The sequence below is a fragment of the Leptodactylus fuscus genome, chromosome 11 (assembly GCF_031893055.1).
Source record: "Leptodactylus fuscus isolate aLepFus1 chromosome 11, aLepFus1.hap2, whole genome shotgun sequence".
Classification (NCBI taxonomy): domain Eukaryota; kingdom Metazoa; phylum Chordata; class Amphibia; order Anura; family Leptodactylidae; genus Leptodactylus; species Leptodactylus fuscus.
The window spans coordinates 49536757-49554336 of record NC_134275.1 but is presented as its reverse complement, the minus strand read 5'-3'; the positions used below and the strand labels follow the sequence as shown (position 1 = coordinate 49554336).

The following is a 17580-nucleotide window of genomic DNA, read 5'->3' as shown; positions in this document are numbered from 1 at the left end:
TTGGCATTTCAGCTCATCTTCATTACAGGGAATAGAACAGAGCTGCAATCCCATAAATAACCCGTTAATAGGGGGGTTGTTATACACTGAGTGGACAGAAGTCATAGGAAGGTACCGGATGCGCCATTAATAGCGGGTCGCCCCTCCGCGCGCCCTGATAACTGCAGCAAGACGGCGAGGCCGGAACTCCACGATGTGTTGGGAGACTTCTGGAGGGATATTGCACTGCAGCCCACAATTAGTCCTGTGTAGTTGGCACTGGGTCCATGGAGCAGACTCTGGTATGGGTTTGAGGTCGAGCGAGCAGGCAGGCCAATTGAGAGCCAGTCCCGTGCCACAACGAGTGATGACGTGTTGCATTGTCTTGTTGGTGTACAGCATCCCCATCAGGGAACCCCAATACCAGAAAGGGGTGCAGATGGTCTTCCATAAGTTTAACGTATTGAGCACCGGTCATTGATCCCTGTTCCCGGACAATGGGGCCCAAATGCAACCATGTGAACATGGCCCAGACCATGACGCAGCCTAGCCACCTCCCGCCTGGTCACGTTCCTGTTGGCATACAGGATCCATGGCTTCATGGGGCATACGCCACACTCTCACATGCCCATTGGCTCTGTACAACTGGAACTGTGATTTATCAGACCATGCTACATGCCAAACAAGGACAAACAGCCCAAAAATATGAATGCAGTGCTTGCAATCCAAAATGAGACAAAAAAACACTTACATGCCCCGTAGTCTTGAAAAGGTGAGCATCACCCAGGAGTCGCTGATGCAAGGGATGTTATCCCCGTAGATAACTTGTCCTCAATTTTTTTTTTTTTTTTAATATTTTTTTGTATTTATTTTTCTTTTCCCTTGGGTTAAAAGCACATTGGTACGCATGCGTGCTCTTCATACTGAAAGATATGTATCCAGCACACGTGTGCATTCCCACAAACACCATCTTTGTTAAGGGAAATTAGCGCCCTAAGCTTTACTACCGTATATGGATTGCACCGGAATGTTTTATATCATATCCGCCCCCCCCTTTTTTCCCAGCAAGCCTTTTTCATATTGATGTTACATGTATAGACATAGGATGTCAGCCTTTATAATTGTGGAGTTGTTTGATAAATATTTTTAGTAGACACTATGTATTTATTTATGGATTTGATTAACTATTTATTTTCCAATTTTCTTCAAATACTTGAGATAGGTATTTAATACATATAATTTCATATTCTGGTCTGACATATGTTCGGATTACTGTGTATATTTATTTATGCTGTATTATGGTTTTGCTGTTTTCCCACCTGTATCATTAACTTAATGACCTTCCTTTCAGTCGGGAGGGGTCGGCAGTCAGTGTTTTTATCCTTTATATTGGTGCGCATGTAGATGGTTTTTATGCCATGAATAAGGAGCCAATGCTCCGAAACGCGTAGGCTTTGGTCTACCGACCCCACCGCCACTAATGTAATTTTAACCAGCTGTATGCTAAAAAATAATAAAAGCTAAGTTTTATTTAGAACAACTTCGGAGTCTGTACTTGTGCTGGGAGACACCATTTGCAGCATGCCACTGTTCCATGGTCCAATGACGATGGTCGCGGGCTCATGCCAGTCTCCGAGCTCTGTGTTGCAGCGTCAGCAAAAAGACACGGGTCAGGTGTTGACTGTTAAAGCCTATGTGGTTCAGTTCTCGGCGTATAGTCCTGGTGGAAATGGGGCCCTGGCACCCCACATTCAAATCAGCGCCGATGTGACCCACAGTAGACTGTCAAGAACCCGCCACGATGCTACAGAGGTGACATCTGTTCATAACTTAACTCGCAACATGCTGCCATGTTCACGAGACACAGATCTGCATCAGCCTCCTCACATATACACGACACTTGGCCACTGAGCGTATAATAAATATATCTAAGCAGCCCTACTTTTATACCCTGTAACCCTCCTCTAGGCCGGGGCCCACGTCGCCTGCACAGGGAATGAGATTCTGGCTAATCCCACACGTGGCAGAAAATGAACAGCAGCAATGTCAAAACCAGTCATGCCTGTAAATCGCGGCCGGTGTATTATATGTACAGAAACGCTGGAGGTGACCTTATAGGTCAGGGGTGTAACTTGAGGGGTTGCAGTCACACCCAGGCCCAAGAGCCTTAGGGGGCCATTGAGCACTACTGAGGTGGCCACTACCACGTGGGCCATAAGTCAGTAATCACACAAGCTGGAATAACCTTCTTTGATGGGTGTAGCTATAGGGGTGCAGTGGAGCAGTCAATACTAATACCTGGGGGACCCCCAAAGATCCCCCTTCCACTGTTATAAATGGGACAATGTAGGTCCGGGGCTAGGATACAAAGCAATAGGTTCCCACCGCCATCTTCTCCAGCAAGTCGCTGCATGGGAGCCTTACAGATCAGTAAGAGAAATTTAAGTATTTCTTATTTCTTCTTGTTGTCGCCTTTGAAAACTGAAGAACATCTGGTGAAAACTCATCACAACACATGTGGCAATCTCTGCGCCCATAATTTAATGGAGGTTTCCTTTTTTTTTTTATTAAAGGAAACAGTGCCACCCCTGGGTAGCGGCCAAGTCAGGTACTGCAGCTCAGCTCCAATGGCTGTAATAGAGCCGAGCACAACCAATAGACCACCCCTTTTAAAGGAACACTCTGGGTAGAACTTATACTATGATCACACGGCCTCAGGGGGTGGAGCATGACTCATGCTCCACCCACCCCTAGACCTGACATTATGGCCCACATTTACCAATAGTCTGTAAATTCACCAGATGTTCCCATGATGCTGGATAAATCTGTCGCACCTGTGCACGGTCTACAGTAACTTTATACCACCTTTTAGTTGCCTTAAAGGAATTGTCCAGCAATTGGAGACTTGTGCTGTAGATAGAGAATAAGAGCCCATAACGGGACAACCCCTTTAAGATTTATCTAGCCTATAAACACCTGATGAGTTGGTGCAGGCAGGCGGCCCCCAGACTGATCAGCTGTACGCTGCCCCTCCCACTGTACAGCTGATCGGTCCAGGGGCCGCCTGTCACCCCCCGAAGATGGGCCATAAAAAGCTTAACCCCCGACAACCCCTTTAACTATATTTTACTTGCTCAATTTGGTGCATTTAAGTAACGCCCCTTTGTTGTGAAGCCACTCCCTCTCCCTCAAAGCCACACCCCTATCCCCAATCTTCCCCAGTATCTCAGTCTTGCCCAGAGTGAATCCATTTAACCAATGGATTCAATGAACCAAAAATCCACACAATTTATTAAAATATTGTTTGTTTTTTTTATCCAGAAAAAGAAAAAAAAATATAATAGGACAGTAAAGAATATCGTAATATCTCAAATGTCTAAAAAAAAAAAACAAAAAAAAAAAAAAAATTCATTTCAGAAATCAGAGACATTCCCCAAATCCAGCACGGCGCTTAAAGGGCCAGTCCCCGCTACCAGCCACATTTTTCGGCAATGCTACAGATTCTTCATTTTTTTTTTTAAATTTTTTTGAAAATAATCCTACAAGCGTAACTTACAAAGATATGACCCCCCCTCCCCCCCCCAAAAAAAAGTACATTCACAAGCTAAATTAAATAGGTGTTAGCAAAACATTTTTAAAGTGGTGCGAGGGACTGCCCCTTTAAATGACGCCCCCTCCTCAGAGCAAATCCAGCGTCCGCTAAATTAAGAAATTCATTATTGCTCCTGAATCGGCGGCTTTTTCTTTATCCATCTCTCCAGGAAAATTCTGCTCATAGTAAACAACTCTCTCCCCCCCCCCCCCCCAAAGTTTTGAAAGTTTTCTGACAAATGGTACATTCCTAGGAGGCGGAGCATGTCTAAGCTCTCCACCAATCAGCTTGCTTGATTCTTGCCATATGGTGAAGCCGCTCTCTGGCCATGCTGACGTGACAGAAAGGTCTTCCCTTAAAGGGGCATACACATACACATTAGAAACAAAGTGAAAAATAACAAAATTATTGCTTTTGACCCGAAATTTCATTTTTCTCTTCATGACGAGGGGGTGTTGGGTCGGTGGGAAGTTATTTGAATACATTCAGCTATTGAAACTAAGCCACTTACATGCTTGTGAAAAGCAGGGAGGTGTATAGACCGTATTTAAAGGTGTACAACCCCCAAATACAGAGTATCAGGCCGCTGCACATAGCGCCACCATGTGGCCATGACAGACAGGACGTGGTGAGGAGGATTAGGGATACGTGACGGGAAATGCTTGGATACATTAAAGTGTTTGCTCCGTGTACCGACCAAGTGGAAAGAGCACCATCAGACCCACTGAACCGTCTACAGCCTGTTCCCAGCACACCGTGCACCTACGGGAGACCTGAGGGCACATCTGGGAGATCTCGGTACCGTTATGAGGCTGAGCGGGCCCCTGTACGAGGCAGTAGCTGCTAAGGACTTTGGGATGGCTTTCCTGCGTCTCATCAACACTATGGCTTAGAATCCTGTGACGCCCCCCGCAGTCAAAGGCAATACAAAGATATGAAGAAATGATCGATCCATGATGACGGTCCGTATGGGGTAGAAAGAGGAAAGTGAGGGTTGTGGTTGTGAGTACATTTTGGGGAAAAAAATTAAAAACAAAAAAATGTAGTCTCTTATTCAGGATTTGGGGACGGTAGGTGAATACATAGTGACTGCCCCCGGTGCAGAAAGGGACAGGATTAACTCCAGCTTCTTTCTGTAGAAAGTCTTTAGATTCCTCGCCGTGTCTTGATGACTCTTCTAAGGCTACTCCCGAATGCTGGCCGAGTACGAGAATTGCGGAAAGTGAGCGCGCTGGTCAGATTCTAAGGCATCCAGGTTGTCGTCTGCAATGGAGAACAAGACTCGTTAAATATCAGTGCAGACATCAGCAGGAATAAAGTTGCGTCCGCCGACCTTCGAGCGCCCCCTCCCCCCATGGGCCAGAAGGAGTCATGTGCATCGGTCATATTTAATTCAACAAGTGGAGCTGTGATACTTATACGGTATGAGGTGAAGAGGCCGCAGCACTCACCCCAACTCTGCAGACCCAACAAATGGGCGCTGTTTTGCAGCCACTCTTGGCTAAGGATAGGTCATCAATTAAAGAGGACCTTTCACCACTTTTGGGCACATGCAGTGTTATATACTGCCGGGAAGCTGACAGTGCGCTGAGTTCAGCGCACTGTCGGCTTTCCCGATCCGTGCCCGGTGTAAAGAGCTTACGGTGCCGGTACCGTAGTGCTCTATGGTCAGAAGGGCGTTTCTGACCATTAGCCAGGAACGTTCTTCTGCCTCGCGGCGCCAATCGCGCTGTGCTGTGGAGCAGGGAGGAACGCCCCCTCCCTGATAATGCTCGTCTATGGACGAGCGCTGTGAGCAGAGGGAGGGGGCGTTCCTCCCCGCTCCACAGCACAGCGCGATTGGCGCCGCGAGGCAGAAGGACGTTCCTGGCTAATGGTCAGAAACGCCCTTCTGACCATAGAGCACTACGGTACCGGCACCGTAAGCTCTTTACACCGGGCACGGATCGGGAAAGCCGACAGTGCGCTGAACTCAGCGCACTGTCAGCTTCCCGGCAGTATATAACACTGCATGTGCCCAAAAGTGGTGAAAGGTCCTCTTTAAAGGGGTTGTCCCATCACAAGGATCCTATCTATACTGCTTGATAATGTGAATGTAAGACTTTTCCTAAATACATTGCTTCAGCAAAACTGCTTTGTTTGTCCACTATATTACTTTATTCATTTCTCTGTTGACACATCCCTTGACTTATCTGGTCATAAGTCAAGTGATGTATCTGCTTCTCTGAGGGGGGAGGAAGGAGGGGCTACGGGAGCGAGCCTGGGGGGGGGGGGGGGAAGGGGCCACCAATACAGACTTGGCATCCGCTGTAATAGAGGGGCGGATGCCGGGAGTGTAGACGCCGGCACAGGTGCCTGTAACATCGCTACGATCCTGCCCTGCATGAAGCCAGCAGTGGCAGGAGCGATGCTGATATTCCAGAGGGGAGGGAGGGGGGCAGAGGAGCGGAATAGCAGCATCGCTCCTGCCACTGCTGGCTTCATGCAGGGCAGGAGCGTAGCAATGTTGCAGGCACCTGTGCCGGTGTCTAACCGTCCCCGGCATCCGCTCCCAGAATCTCTATTACAGCGGATGCCGGGTCTAAATTGCATTGTGAAGGCTGTACGTCCGATGCCTAGCTGCATCAGGAGCGCACACGCAGGGCCAGCGGCATAGAAGCGGCGTCTTCTCGCCGCTGGCTTTGCATATGTAACCCCGCCCACCAATGACGCAACAAAGCCGGAAGAAAGAAGAATTTACAGCATCGAAGACTGGTGAGTATGCGACGTGGGAATACCTCTTTAATAAGCCTGGAAACCCCATTGAAGAATCTATGAGAACGAGGATTGCCGAGCTCTGGATTTGCAATCTTCATCATCCCCATGGATGTCCCCATTATGACGTGAGCACAATGCGACAATTGGTTTACAGAATGGTTGCTTGAATTTTGTGAAAACCAAAAACAACAAGTTCTTGTTCATGTGCAAGTTATATAAAAGTCGTGCATCGGGGGGTGATCTTGTTTCTACTACGCTGCTGTTTCTCCTGAGTCAATGAGCTCAGCGGCGTGAGGTGCCCTATACTGCGCATGCGCACCTCACGCCACTCTACACCTGGAGGCAGAGGGGGTCAGCGTCAAAGTGAAGAGGCAGGCCTATCCCCTCTCTGCTTCCAGGTGTAGAATTCTGTAGGAGCGCATGTGCAGTACTGCGCACCTCACAAGGCAGCAGGGCGGCGCTATTCACATCACACTTGCTAGGCAGAGGATGGAAAAAAAAAATGTTCAACCGCACTTGCCCCCCCCCCCCCCCCCCCCCCCAATACACTTACCTAATTTACATTAAATTCAAGTGACCATTCTGTAAACCAGTTATAGGACTGTGCTCATGGCACTGGGCACTATAAGGCACTGGAGCTTGTGTAATGGGGATCAACTTGCTGACCGACTCCCTTCCAATGACCCAGCAGTGCGCATGCGCAGCCAACATGCACTTTCAAACAGGGAACAAGGGACCTGCATTCTTGTGATCAGACAAGACACTGATCCTAGATGAGGAGTTTTATGGGACAACCCATTTCGGTGGCCATGACCATCAGTATACATTAGAGTAAGTCTGTATTTACTGTGAGAACTTCAGTCACACCAAGGACATAACGATAAGGGATTACAGGCTTCATCCCCGCTCATCCTCATCATCCATTCTGACAACTTTCACTAAGCTATGTCATGTGATCTCCGGTCTGACTACCAGTCCAGAGTTTGCGCTCCTGTGTAGACCAGTCTCACCTGTATGACCGATTTCTTGTGAACTAAAGTAAATGTAAACATCTATGAAATCTAGTGACTGCTCTCAGACCCCAACTCACCAGGGGTCTCTCTCCCGTGTTCCAATGTGTGTCACACAATGTACAGAGTCATTTCTGCATGATCCAAGGTAACAGAAGTGATGGACTAAGTCCACTATACAATTATGAAATGTAGAAAACAGGGCACTCACCCGCCACGGGATACATAAAACATTCGTTTTTATTTCATCCTCTTTAAAAAAAGAAGCCTGACGAAGTGCACTAAGCACGAAACGATCGTCGCTGTTTGTTTCTTTGCATCATTCCGTCTTCTGTACCCCGATGGTCAAGGTTTGACCCTTTTTTTTAAAGAGGATGAAATAAAAACGAATGTTTTATGTATCCTGTGGCGGGTGAGTGCCCTGTTTTCTACATTTCACATATGTCACTGCCTGTCTAGGTTTTTTCACAGTGAGCACCACCCTGGGATTTTATTTATTCCATGGTTTTTTGGCTGTTACAGCTGGAAGATTTGCCAATACTGACACAAGATTGTGAATACGAGCGCTGTTGCAGTAGTGCCGCTGACTACTTTGTTCTTTGCCACTATACAATTATAATCTGCTATGTTATTATACTTCCCTGACTCACACTGCCTGTCCATACAATCTGAGTGTGCTGTGTGCAGAATCTCCAGTGTAACTCTACGAGACTCCTGTCTCCTGCCTGTAAGAGCTAACAAGGAGTAACCGATCACAAGCAGGAGGCAGGCTGAAGATGCATCACATATGATAACTGAGCTGGGGACACTTGTCACTGATTTATCACTTATTCTATAGGGATAGAGACGAGCTCGAAAGAACAATGGAAGGAGGAGTAGGAGAGCAGCGATTACTTACATCTGTCTGGAGGAGTTACTGTTATGGACTGAGCTGTAAATTCATCGTCAAAATATCTGGTGTCGATTTCAGAGGTGACTTGTGGCTTGAAGGGTGGGGTGAGCTAAACACAAAGAGCAAGACAGAATCAGACAATGTGCGATAACCAGCAAGTCCTAGAAGCACCAATGTCTCCCTGAGCAGGTGAACATAACGAATCCTAAGATATATGAACTGCCTGTGGTCTGAAAAGTATTTGCCCCCTTTTTTTTTTTACCCATAAGCCCCATTTCATGGGCTGCGTCTGGTACGACAGTTCAGGCTTAGTTATCTGAATGAAGATAAACCGCAATCCCAGATATAGCCGAGGGGAAAGGGGCGCAATCCCAAAACACTATTACACTAACGGTGATACACTCAGCGTTTACTTGTATAGCGCCAATATATTCCATAGCGCTTTACAGACTTTGTGTACGTTACTTACCTTCCTCTGATTCACATCTTGCCAGTTGATAGCAGCAAAGAACCGATGATCCTTCACTTCTTGGGCATCAGTGGGGCCACCTCCAAGTCTGCAGACAGAAGACAAACACATTACTAGTACGGAGACGCCCAGTCTACCGCTGCGGATCATACAAACTGTTCACACGGCAGAAAATGAAGAGAAATTCCTCTTGGATTTTTGCCACTCTATGACTTTCCGCTGCAGAAGAAAGGCTCTGATCAGCCGAGAGCCTCGAGACGCAGAATCCATGGTAAGATCAAGCAGGACGCCGATTTTTCTCAGGATTCTGCTGCGGTCTCTCTGTCTCATTGAAAACAACAGCAGGGGAAAATTCAAGGTGAATACACTGCCAAACTCCTCCATGTGAACATGCCCTTAGGATATCAGTTTCCCATGTAATAATGTCGCCATACATACAATATGGGGCACAACTTACCTTTGTTTAGGATCCTTTTTCAGGAGACCACTCAGAAGAGATTTGGCTTCGGGGCTTAGGGTGCGAGGAAAGCGAATTTCCTCCATCAGGATAAGCTCAAATAGTCTTTCATGGTCCTGATTGTAGAAGGGAAGTCTCCCGCACATCATCTCATACATCACCACTCCGAGTCCCCACCAATCCACGGCTCGTCCATAATCGTTGTCCTCCAGCACCTAAAGAAGAGACGTTTTATCAGGTGAGAGCGCAGAACGGGTTCGTACATGTTCAGGACCACGGTCAGCACACACTTACTTCTGGAGCCAAGTACTCCGGGGTGCCACAAAATGTTCTCATAGTGGCTCCATCGGTGATACCCTCCTTGCAAAGTCCAAAATCTGTAATCTTGACGTGACCGTCTTTGTCCAGCATGAGATTCTCCAACTACAGGGGACACAAGAAATGTGAGAAACAAAATGTCTCAGACTTAGAAAGAGAGTTCAAGTTCTCTTGATAGAAATGGGGGCGTCTAAACCACAAACCTGCAGGGGGCAGCACTTGGTCAATACAAATCATGTTATCTTAAAGGGATTATCCAAAAAAGTACTATTCACTTGTCCCTGGCATTGTCCACCTGTGGCCTCCAGCACCTGAAGCCATGAGGCTCGAGTAACCGCCGAGACCAATCAGTGGCCCCTGGAGAGGGTCCGGCGATGACACCCACATAAGTCACTGGTTCCTTACCAATGATGGTTGAGGTCAGGATGGGCTCACATCTGCGTTGGAGTTTCTATTGTCAATGTGACCCCAGCCTGTACCTAGGATCTCTGCCGATCAGTTGATTAATGGTCACCCACATGAGTGATGGGCCCTCATTATTCCCCGGCGTGGCTCTGTAGTTATTCCTGGTACTACAAGAAGCTTTGCATGATTTACTTCAATGGGAAACTGCAGCAAGACACTGAGCCTGGCGACAATAAGGAGTCTGGATTGCGGGGCTGAGAGCCATCACCGCTCCGGCAAACAAATTATTACCAACTTTTGCTTTACAAACCTGCTGAAGCCAACGTCATAACTTCTATAGCACATGTCAGGACACGGCCGCTGCCTATGCACCGCACACAACTGCCGACACCAGGGAGTCCTGCTGGCCGCTGCTGGGCTACTAAACCCTTTATAGCCAACTACACTCATTATAGGTCGTTTTCCCCAGCAGGACTCTACGGCATATGTTGGAGCTTTTTGTCAAGGTCCAAGCCATGTCACTGCCGCAACAATATACACAAAGACTGCTGCCTCCTCATTGTGTTAACTATTGGGGGTCTCAGTGATTATTCCCCCCCTCCCTTTAATAGGCCATTCAAACTATAAGGACGTAAGTGGCGATCACAGCGAGAACCTTCATGTCGTACCGCAGCGATGTCTTACCTTTATATCCCTGTACACCACGTTCCTGGAGTGGAGATATTCCAGGGCGGACACAATCTCGGCACCATAAAACCGCGCTCTATCTTCTGTGAAGACTCGTTCCCGAGACAGGTGAAAGAACAGCTGAGGAGAAGCACAAACCCCTTACTCAGCAATGCTACAGATAATGGCGGACACTTGTCAGAGCCGTCCTACTGACTGATCGGACAAGGCCACGGACAGATCAGAAATCTTCCTATATGTTCATTACGCCACAGCCTACACCCGCCACATAATATTTTATATATAGTGGCAGGACAGGACGACGTGTCAGTATTTCGGAGCTCACCATCCGCCCACATCTTACCTCTCCTCCATTAGCATACTCCATAACAAAGCAGAGCCGGTCACTTGTCTGGAACGCGTATTTCAAAGCCTAAAAGGAACAAATGGAAGACGGGCACATCAAGAATACAACACGTGGCTAGATGACCATACACATTAGATCAGGGCAATAGATCTGGTCTGCCAGCTAATGTGTAAGGAGCCTCCAAATTCTCCCCCAAATACAGAGGACAGGGAGAAAAGCGCAGGACACAGATATCAATACTTTATGATCAGGGAGATCAGACCCCTGACAGGTCCCGACAGTGGCTTAAGCTTTGGCAGGCCAAGTGTGCATGTGTCCAGGAGAGATTGCCATCAGCTGACATGTGCATGCCCAGCCTTAGCTACTTACCGTCAGAAAGGGATGTCGTGTGTTCTGCAAGACTCTGCTCTCTGTAACCGTGTGAGCCACTTCATCCTGAAATCACAAGAGAATGGGCATAAACCTGGCGCCGCGCTGTGGGCGGATGAATATACTAGAACGCACCCCTTCCTTCTGGACACGGTCTGATAGTACGGGGGTCCTCTATTGTAATGTGAAATGAAAACTCTGACACTCAAGATGCTCTTCAAGGATTACACTGCAGTCAGTTTATTCATAGCCCAAAACCTCTTAATTCTGGGTATCGCAGACCTTCATCAGTCATCGGATATAGAAGAGGAAGCTGGAGCACAAAGGCTGGAGTCATGGGGGATGCAAGGAGAATAAGTGGGGGATCATGCAGGATAAGATTTGTCAGGGCTGATTTTTTCTTCCCTTTCCTCATCTTACAGGAGACCCCCCCATACACCCCAGTAAGTAGGCCGATCCTGACTCTTCTTTTGTGTGTCTTAGGGCCTAAAAAATGAAGTAAAAAGTGGGAGATGATCATTGATGTTCTGCAAGTAAAGAGCAGCACTCACTGCCAGGCAGCACCCCCAAAAGCCAAGACATGAGGATGTATTATTAGAAGATACAAAGATGATCCCGGGAAGTGAAGACGGTTCATAGTCATAACATGAGATGGACCTGAGATCTGCTCTGTGCATGAGATGTAAATCGGTTGCGTGTGAAATAAAGGACGGACTGTTGATAATAAGAAGTGGTTCCTCATCGTCTGCCAAGCAAAGTCCTACTGCATAGACTCCAAATGTATTATAGATAAGAGGGTGGAAACGAGAGGCCACCCATGTGAAATGGTCACTAACTTTTCAGACAAAAGCATTGCAAGTGTAAGTTGCTACCACTAGGGGTCTCCTTAATTTGCAGTTCACTCCTTGTTACTAGAGTTCTGTCTTTAGAAACCAACAGACTGAAGATGGGAACAAGTTAGGTAGAGGGAGGGAGAGGCCACTTTGTCTTTACACCCTCTACAAATCTGCACATGGCATTCCCTATCTGTACAGCGCACAGAGACAAGTCTGCAGCTTCTCACAGTGAAGGAAGGAGAATCTATCAACTTCCAACTAGCTGCTTTTGTTATTGCTGCTGGGATGTCAGTCATACAGTAAGCAGCTTTCCTTATTGTGCTCAGATTTATCTTATTTCTTGTCAGGGATCCTTTTAGCTGCACCATAACCTGGATTTGCAGTCCTCAGTCCCGGGATCTCCTATATTATGGCGATTTCAGCTTTTCTCAGCTATTTTATATTTTACAATTACTCCTGGAAGAAATACATATAAAGAAAAAACAACTGTAGTAATAATGGACAAGAGAACAGTCTGACTCTTCTGTATTGTACTCGCCGCCTGCCTCAGAGGGAAACGTACAATATGCTGCAGGAAAACGGATAGGACGCCATGTATGAAGACTTACAGGGCGAGAGGACAGACTGCCCAGAAAGACGTCATGGCAAAACCAATAATGATATAATCAGACATGTGTCATGGACAGATCCCAATGATCAGGGCAGGAGTATACAGCTGTATATCATCCACAGAATATTAGGGAATTTCGAATGCCACACTAACCTTAGCAATTATAACATCTTTTCGTAGGATTTTCATGGCGTAGTAACGTCCTGTTGCTTTTTCTCGGACCAGGATTACTTTTCCAAAGGTTCCTTTTCCCAGCAGCTTCAGATAGTCAAAGTCATTCATAGTCTGGAGAAGAAGAGCAAAGTAAAATGCATGAGAACACTGGAATAGTATGCTTCTGTGATGTTATAGGAGATGTATCAGATTAGAGAAAACATTGCAGTTCTCCTACAGAAACAGCGCCACGCTAGACTTCAGTCTGTGTTGGATATTGCAGCTTAGCCACATTGACTAGAATGGCTGAAGCCACAGTATTGGCCACACCCTACGGATAAAAGTGGCGCTGCGTCAGGAAGAAAGCAGCCATGTTGTCTAATAGTTTTCCAACCAATGCATTATCAGCACGTCACTTTCCAACCCCTGGGGACCCCAGAACAAAAAGAATCCCAATGTTAGGTAATGGTTTCCCTGGTACAGAGCAGTAAACGCACAGCCCACACCTAAATTGTCCTAACGGTGAGATGGACACTCTCACTGGCCCATGACTCTACATTCAGTACTACTTACTACTTTGGGTCGCCCCTTGGACACGGCTATGTCCATCTCTTCTGCGCTTTGGGTGTCACTAGGAGAACCGCACTTGATGTCCATGGCCTCCTCTTCTTCCTCATTTTCTCGGTTCTTCAAACTATTGGCCACGGTTTGGATGGCCCTCATCCATTCCTCCCTGTAGTAAGTAAGGGGGCTATTACCCAACAGGATATTGTGCAAGGTCTGATGTTAGGACAATGTATAAGAATGTGTGCAGCTGCCAAGAAGATTCCCGTAACCTTCAGTCAAGGCGCTGACCCTCTGTCTCCATGGCAGGACATGATGGCTCATGGCCACTGTACCATGGTACATTCAGAGTCATCTTTGGGCTCATACCTTTCTTCTGGAGTGTCCACGTGAAAAGTGCGCTCGATAACTGTAGTCCACTGTAGACAACGGATCACAAAGGTGTTGGGGCGAGGACGCTCCGTCTTCATAAGCTGACATTCTGTGAAGAAATGGACGTTACCCATCGACCACACTGCAATCTATAAATCTGGCCCAGTAACATCTACGGGGTGACAACTCTAGGACTTACCTCCTACTGAGAAGTTGTTGAGCGGGGGCAGCGCCACGCTGTGCTCCGAGGAGTCCGGCTTCTCCTTATAGCCGATAAAGGAGCCGTCGCTTTTCAGAAGGAAATACCTGGGTCTCCAGGTCTTGATGTACTCACCTAAGGAAAGACGAAAACTCATTCATAAGACCAAACCGCTTAGATATAAGAATATCAGCGATCAGGAGTCACAGAATGTTATCGACTAAAATATAAAAGGAGGATCTTTAACACAATGATTAATATTATATAATTGTTACATATTCACCATCATAGGGATCAATCACTGGATTAGTAAGGAGATTTATGAAGGAGTCACATTCTAACTCGGATACTTTAAATGTGTAAAAGCGGAGCCCTTTAAGCTCCGCCCCTTTGACCATTGTTCGTGCCTCCAGCAGAAGATCTGCTTTTAATATAAGAAGATAAAACCACTGGAGGTGATAATGGAGGATAATACGTGTTCATCTGACTACTCCTCCAGATCTCTGACAACGCTAGTCTGTGGGGTCGCTATGGCTGACAGGCAGAGATTGTATGTGTATGACAATAAACCAGGGGCGTAGCTATAGGGGATGCAGCAGTGCTATTACCGAGCCCTGGACTCTGAGGGGGCTACAAGTGTCACTACCGAGCCCAGGACTGTGAGGAGGCCCCAAGTGTCACTACCGAGCCCTGGACTCTGAAGAGGCCCCAAGTGTCCCTCTACCACATAAAATACACTATTCTAAAGGGGGCAACACGGTGGCTCAGTGGTTAGCACTGCAGCCTTGCAGCGCTGGAGTCCTGGGTTCGAAGCCCGCCAGGAACAACATCTGCAAGGAGTTTGTATGTTCTCCCCGTGTTTGCATGGATTTCCTCCCATTCTACAAAGAGATACTGATAGGGGAAAAAAATGCACATTGTGATCCCTATAATGGGACGTTCACAATCTACATTAAAAATAAAAAATACACTATTCTAAGTGCACTACCCTGTTTCTCTGAAAATCCCCCAAAAGTAAGACATAGCAGAGGTTATGTTGAATTGCCTAATATAAGGCAAACAAACCCCGAAAGTAAAACACCCCCCAATAATAATAATCTTTCTGTGCAAAGATTGTATGAGGAAAACCATTGTAGCCGTCGTATCCACTGTCCCTGCCGCTGTGTATACACTAAGCATCGTATACGGTCCACTCTCCCAGCTCATCCCACAGCAGCAGGAACAGTGGATACAATGTACGGTATCACAGCAGCGGCACACAGAGCGGCCACACGCACACAGGGCACAGCCGGCTGCAATGTATTTCTTCATACCTTCTTTGTGCAGCGAGAAAATCTCAGCACAGTGATGGCAGCAGCACACTAACATAACATAAGACATCCCCTGAAAATAAGACATAGCGTATCTTTAGGACCAAAATTTAAAGAAACTGTCTTGGGGCCCGGGAGCTTTGGTTACAGTCTTTGCATTCAACAAACTGTGTGTAATTATTTAATATTCTATATTATTATTATTAATAAATAGAACTAATATAATTATACAGTGCCTACAAGTAGTATTCAACCCCCTGCAGATTTAGCAGGTTTGATAAGATGCAAATAAGTTAGAGCCTTCAAACAAGAGCAGGATTTATTAACAGATGCATAAATCTTACAAACCAAAAAGTTATGTTGCTCAGTTAAATTTTAAACATAAAAGTGTGGGTCAATTATTATTCAACCCCTAGGTTTAATATTTTGTGGAATAACCCTTGTTTGCAATTACAGCTAATAATCGTCTTTTATAAGACCTGATCAGGCCGGCACAGGTCTCTGGAGTTATCTTGGCCCATAGTTATCTAGGTTCTTTGGGTGTCTCATGTGGACTTTAATCTTGAGCTCCTTCCACAAGTTTTCAATTGGGTTAAGGTCAGGAGACTGACTAGGCCACTGCAACACCTTGATTTTTTCCCTCTTGAACCAGGCCTTGGTTTTCTTGGCTGTGCGCTTTGGGTCGTTGTCTTGTTGGAAGATGAAATGACGACCCATCTTAAGATCCTTGATGGAGGAGCGGAGGTTCTTGGCCAAAATCTCCAGGTAGGCCGTGCTATCCATCTTCCCATGGATGCGGACCAGATGGCCAGCCCCTTGGCTGAGAAGCAGCCCCACAGCATGATGCTGCCACCACCATGCTTGACTGTAGGGATGGTATTCTTGGGGTCGTATGCAGTGCCATCCAGTTTCCAAACGTCACGTGTGTGGTTGGCACCAAAGATCTCGATCTTGGTCTCATCAGACCAGAGAACTTTGAACCAGTCTGTCTCAGAGTCCTCCAAGTGATCATGAGCAAACTGTAGACGAGCCTTGACATGACGCTTTGAAAGTAAAGGTACCTTACGGGCTCGTCTGGAATGGAGACCATTGTGGTGGAGTACGTTACTTATGGTATTGACTGAAACCAATGTCCCCACTGCCATGAGATCTTCCCGGAGCTCCTTCCTTGTTGTTCTTGGGTTAGCCTTGACTCTTCGGACAAGCCTGGCCTCGGCACGGGAGGAAACTTTCAAAGGCTGTCCAGGCCGTGGAAGGCTAACAGTAGTTCCATAAGCCTGCCACTTCCGGATGATGCTCCCAACAGTGGAGACAGGTAGGCCCAACTCCTTGGAAAGGGTTTTGTACCCCTTGCCATCCTTGTGACCCTTGGAATGCTCCTTTGTCTTTCCCATGTTGACCATGTATGAGTGCTGTTCACAAGTTTGGGGAGGGTCTTAAATAGTCAGAAAAGGCTGGAAAAAGAGATAATTAATCCAAACATGGGAAGCTCATTGTTCTTTGTGCCTGAACTACTACTTAATACTTTAGGGGAACCAAACAGAATTCTGGTGGTTTGAGGGGTTGAATAATAAATGACCCTCGGAATAAACTTTTCACAATTAAAAAAAAAATTAAACAAAGAAATAACATTCTTTTTTGCTGCAGTGCATTTCACACTTCCAAGCTGATCTACAGTCCAAATGTCACAATGCCAAGTTAATTCCGAATGTGTAACCCTGCTAAATCTGCAGGGGGTTGAATACTACTTGTAGGCACTGTATATATAATATAATATAATATAATTTTATATTCTTGCATTTTGAGGCTCCGACCCCCCGGCCCTCACAATTTACGGCTGTTACTACCGGTTGTCAAAACACAATTCTAAATAAACCAGAGATATAGCGTTATATATAGTAATACATAGAGCATTATATATATATATATATATATATATATATATATATATATATATATATATATATATATATGGCATTATAATGTAGCATTATATATAGGTTTATATTAAAGTAATTCCATGATAACTGGATATAAAACCTGTCCTATCCACACACACGCTATTGTACTCTGTTATCAGCCGTCTCAGACTCTTCCTTATCTCCAGTTATAGGATTATGTTACGTTTTTTTTTCCCCCGCTTTAAGATCTTCCCTTTTCATTCGGGTTTCAGGTAGACGTGAGCCTCATGTAGGGAAAGGGTTAATGCTGCTCTCGGTAATTCAACCCAACTTTCCAGAAATAGCCTCTAATCG

The 17580-nt window shown here is 46.3% G+C and overlaps 1 protein-coding gene across 1 annotated transcript in view; it reads right to left on the bottom strand.

Moving 5' to 3' along the window:
- Positions 1-3781: 3781 nt before the first annotated feature.
- The window catches only part of AKT2 (AKT serine/threonine kinase 2), a 32079-nt gene continuing 18280 nt past the window's right edge, over positions 3782-17580 (bottom strand). Inside the window, exons 3-14 of the mRNA XM_075260060.1 lie at positions 14016-14150; positions 13814-13925; positions 13454-13613; positions 12881-13012; positions 11282-11347; positions 10910-10978; positions 10564-10686; positions 9451-9579; positions 9157-9371; positions 8700-8787; positions 8237-8339; positions 3782-4834 (exon numbers count right to left, since the gene is read on the bottom strand). Coding sequence (XP_075116161.1) covers positions 4755-4834; positions 8237-8339; positions 8700-8787; positions 9157-9371; positions 9451-9579; positions 10564-10686; positions 10910-10978; positions 11282-11347; positions 12881-13012; positions 13454-13613; positions 13814-13925; positions 14016-14150 — 1412 coding nt within the window. The 3' untranslated portion in view covers positions 3782-4754. The remainder of the gene's footprint in view (positions 4835-8236; positions 8340-8699; positions 8788-9156; positions 9372-9450; positions 9580-10563; positions 10687-10909; positions 10979-11281; positions 11348-12880; positions 13013-13453; positions 13614-13813; positions 13926-14015; positions 14151-17580) is intronic.